The sequence below is a fragment of the Tupaia chinensis genome, unplaced genomic scaffold, assembly GCF_000334495.1.
Source record: "Tupaia chinensis unplaced genomic scaffold, TupChi_1.0 Scaffold000294_1, whole genome shotgun sequence".
Lineage (NCBI taxonomy): Eukaryota > Metazoa > Chordata > Mammalia > Scandentia > Tupaiidae > Tupaia > Tupaia belangeri.
Genome location: NW_006159779.1, coordinates 941,553 through 946,156, shown reverse-complemented (window position 1 = coordinate 946,156; position 4,604 = coordinate 941,553). Strand labels below are relative to the sequence as shown.

Here is a 4,604-nt window from a genome sequence, read left to right as displayed (position 1 = left end):
CGACCCCCCCACCCCACAAAAATACAAGCCTCTCCTCCCTCTGGTAAAGGATGAATGGATGCCTGGCCCTGCACTCGCAGCCTGCCCTCCTGCCTCTTTCCCCGCCCTGCCCCAATCTCCTCCCCTCCCCACCTTACCCCCCATGCGGCCTACTTCTGCACACCCACGCTCTCATCCACAAATGGGCACGACCCTCTACCTCTGTGGTCGCAAATGTTGTTCCCTAATCTTGATTAACCTTTCCTTTGACCTGCCCTTGACAAACTCCTACTCACACTTCAAGATCCAGTTCACTGAGCACCTCAGGAGGCTTCGACTCCCCTCTGAGTTTCCAGGCACTTCACTCGTCTAGCTCAACGGAGCCGTGAGGTTTGCTCCTGCCTCACCCGACCGCGAGCCCCTCAGAGGAAGTGTCTGGATCGTCCTCCTGTTCATGCCCCTGGCCTGGGACCATGCCCAGCACGGGGCAGAGTCTTGGTAAATAGCTGATGAACAACCAAATGCAGCTGATAAAGTTGAGTCATCTGACGGGAAGGTTGTGGTTTGCGGTTGAAACCTTCCAGGTTCATTCTGCATACTTCTTCCAGAAAATTCTTTGGGAAAGATTGTCGTTTTGTTCTAGCGTTAAGCAATCAAGTCTCATGTTAAAGCTCCTCAGAACTTGAGCAATTGGGAGCAGGTGTTCAACTCACGTGTCACATGCTCGTTTGACTTAGGAAGATATTACGGTTATTTTCTGGCTTGCCTTTGTGTGTGCGTGCGTGTGCGTGTGTGTTTAGATTAAATAAAATCTATGAATTCTGGGGAAATGAAGTGCAAGATCGGAGTGTCTCTGCCACCTAGCCGAGTGTCACAACAGTCTGGGACAGTGACTGTGGCTTCGGGGCTCTGCTCTCCAGGGGAGCTGGCCTTGCCTGTTACAAGGGATGCCAGGCCGGTCTGCAACTCCTGGGGGGCTAAGTGCCAAAACAGCACAGCCAAGGGCACCGTCGTGCTGTACATCCTGTCAGAACACACACCTCTGTGCTATCACAGCGCACGAATTTCTGGATTATTCATATCACAATACTTGGCCAAGGAGGGGCGGCTGGGCCACCTCAGTCGTGCATATTGGCTTTCCCTGTTACCGAGGGAAGGCTAAGGCGCAGAGTAGGAGCTTGGCTGGAGGCTGGGGGCCCCCATATAGGGTAGGCAGGGTCTGGGGGCAGCACTGCCTGGGGAGGGGCTGGCAGGGGACAGCCCGTGTCACAGGGTCCACCGACTGCCATAGTAAGACGGTCTGTAGTCCCCAGATCCACCCGATCGCATCTGAGTGAGGAAGACAAGCAGCAGTGCTTCCTGCAGGAAGTCTGTGTGCTCGCGTCACAAGGGTTCACGTGAACCGGATCCGTGCATGGCCCTCCCCGTCCCTAGGGCAGGTCCCTGTGGGGGCTGAGCCTCAGACAGGGCCTGCAGAGTGTGCTCAGAGGTCTCTGAAGCCTTGCAAGGCAGAGCAAAAAGTATATCTGAGGGGGGGGTTTCTCAAAGTTTATAAGAAATGTACATTATGAATAAACTATGCATGGATTTAAAAAAAATTCGAATCAAATCAACTCATGCTTTAATTCCATATTTCCACAAACTTCTTGATACCCCCCATATAGCTGACCCCAGATTAAGAAACAAAAATAATAAGTATAAATTCATGTGCATAAGAAAAAGACAGGAATGACACCCACGAAATAATACGACACGCACAGGTGGTGGGACTATGCCATTTCCTGTCTGGTCTACATGGATACACATGTGGCGTGTGATCTTTCTAGAACTAAGAAAAAGAAAAGGAATCACTGTTCCGTTCTCGGGACCCCTCCGAGGGCTGCATGTCGGCAAAGGCCGGCGAGTGCAGCACATGCCGGGCCCGGCCACCTTCTCACCTAATGAGTCTCTGAGGCGCATCGTCTGTTCCTAAGGGTCTCTTCTCACACAACCTGTGAAATTCCCGGAAGTTTAAAGTGACGCTGAGTCTCAGGCCGAGAAGGCCGAGGAAGCGCTCGAACTCCTCGTCTTTGAGGTTGAGCAGCAGGAGCGTCAGCAGCCTGTGCAGGTCCTGCATGCCGATGATGCCGTCTCTGTCGGCGTCGATCTTAAAGAAGGCAGCGTAGGTGTCCTGGAGACAAACGCACATGTCAAGCGTGTCCTTCGAGCCCTGCACGTAGGGACCCCTCGCCACACAGCAAAGAGGCAGCTCAGCTGTCCCGGGATGCTCGCCGCCCTAGGCACATCCCTGCCATGTTTTGCTTTTCCCAAGAAATTCCAAAGTCCCCAGCTCCCTCTTTGAATGCAGAGCTCAGGGAAAGGAACAAAAAGGGCTTCTCTTTCCGGTCTCTGTGGTGCTGGTAGCTAGTGAGGAGGTGCTGGTGCTTCCTGGGCACCCGTCTGTGCCGAGCACTGTGCTAGCTGGCTACGGGGCCTGGCGACAACGAAGCACGACCCCTGACACCAAGGCCCTCGCAGTCTGGAAGTGAAAATGGACTTGAGGATCACAGGACTCCGTGGACAGATCCAGGAAGAGTGGGGGATCAATACCAGCCTTAACTGCTAGACTGGAGGGACAGCCCCGATGTGCCCGTGGGCCCCTGTGCTCACATGTATAAACCTTACTCATTCTCCAAACCTTAGTCTTTGACCCCAGAACGGAGAGTCCTAATTTTACTAGGAACTACGCAGGCTTTGGAGTCAACAGACGGTATTTCATTCCAGGGTGTGACATTTATGACGTGAAGCTTTGGGCAAGGTCCTCCAGTGGTCAAATGGGCATGATAACCCTGGGGAGTAAAGTAAAAGATGGTGTGGTGAAGGCGCTGGGCCCCGCATGGTCCCTCACGGTTTGAGTCCTGGACCTGGCAGCTTGACGATCATTTCAGACACGTGCACATGTGCCCCAAATCCCAGGAGGACGGAGAAGGGACTGTGGTATGGCCGCCTCCCCGGGGGGTGATCTCTCCCTCTCCCTCTCACTGCCTCTCTCCTGTAAGCACATGCACCCTAAGGCAAAACCATCGAAAACAGCCATGTGTGTACGTGAACCCCTCTGGTTCACCACCTGGTACTGGTGTGGTTTCTTGCTCATTCGACAAGTGTGTGTGCATCACCCACTGCCATGGAAGCCACCTGGGGAACCGTGTGACGACGCGGGGACCACCAGGGCTTCATATTCACTCTATGACAGCCTACATGCCAAGTGCTATGGGGGGACTCAGGGCAAAAACCTCCCCTGGTCCCCTGGCTGAGCTGAGGGCTTAAGAAGGACCTGGTGCTTGGGTGGGGGTCAATTGCAGGTGCAATCCAGGCAGTGGAACAGAATGTACAAAGGCATGGAAGCAAGAAACTGCCTAGAGCACAGAGGGAGGAGAGGGGTCAAGATGCCTCTGGGGCTGAGGGCTGGGTCAGAGCAGAGCCCGGGGCCTGGGGACCATTCTGGCAAGAGCAGGGCTCATCCTGACAGTAAAGGGGGTGCCCTGGTCATTGCAGCATGTCAATGAGACACACCCCGCCCCCATGCCCCACAAGGCCTCACACCCACAATGGACCTGAAGTGAGAAATGAAGTTACAGAAAATGGCGTGACGATCCTGGTTGCGGGTCTGCTTACCCTACTTGCTTCTGTTCAACACATGAATACAGGGGCACCAGCCGGGACCTGCAGAGACCCGTCTACAGCAAGGCCGATGCTACGTCCTGGGTAAAGGGCCAGCCCCAGGGCTGGCAGAGGCTCTGGATGGTGGCTCTCTGAACCTGCTCCCCTCATCACAGCCAGGGAGGAGAGGCCTCTGCTTACTTCCATCAGGGCCTTGTCTGTGGCCTGGGCCAGGGGTCTGCGCCTGACTCGCTCAGCTCTGCCGTGGTCTGTCCACCTGGTCAGGTGCTGAGGTGGCTCCATTTGGTTCCAAAACGAGAGGCAAATGACAGTAGCAGTAACAGTATTTCTAACTAATCCAAATGCTACAAATGGGAGGGGTGCTTTTCTCATTAATACGACCTTCAAGAACTTCTCTCAAGAACAGGAACTGAGCCAATTAACTGAAGTGGGCAGGCCCAGTAACACAGTGGTTAAGTGTGCACAGAAGAAGCTGGATCCCACCGGGCTGACCAGGTTCGAGCCCAGCCCCAGAGGTTGTGAAACACACCTGGAACACATGCACACGCCCAGAATCCTGATGGATTAGGACGTGGAGAAGAAAGGGTTGTGGCATGACCAGGCTCACTGAAGAATGTGCCCTCTGGCATAAAAAATAAGTGAAAGCGGGGGCTGGCCGGTGGCTAGTAGCTGGGGGCGCTGGACTTGCACGTGGCCAACTACAGCTCAAGTCCCTCCCTGTTCCTTTCTCGCTCGCTCTCTGGTCACTAAAAATAAAAATAATCAATAAAATTAAATAAATCATTCTTTTAAAAACAAGCAAACAAACAAACCTTCCTATTCAAAACCCATGCATACTTAGTGCTTTGTCCGTTTCAGGTCAGCCCATAAAGCCTCGTGAGGCCGGGTTGTCCCCTGCGTCCTGGTCAGCCCCTCTCAGAAACGCCAGCAGGGGCTCACTTCTAGTCTGACCCACACCCACCAGA

The 4,604-nt window shown here is 54.0% G+C and overlaps 1 protein-coding gene across 2 annotated transcripts in view; it reads right to left on the bottom strand.

Annotated features, from left to right (window-relative positions):
- Positions 1–4,604, bottom strand: part of EFCAB6 (EF-hand calcium binding domain 6) — a 283,050-nt gene that overhangs the window by 92,692 nt on the left and 185,754 nt on the right. For both annotated transcript variants that reach the window (XM_006150669.3, XM_006150667.2), the window contains one exon: positions 1,917–2,149. In XM_006150669.3, the coding sequence (XP_006150731.1) occupies positions 1,917–2,149 (233 nt within the window). The remainder of the gene's footprint in view (positions 1–1,916; positions 2,150–4,604) is intronic.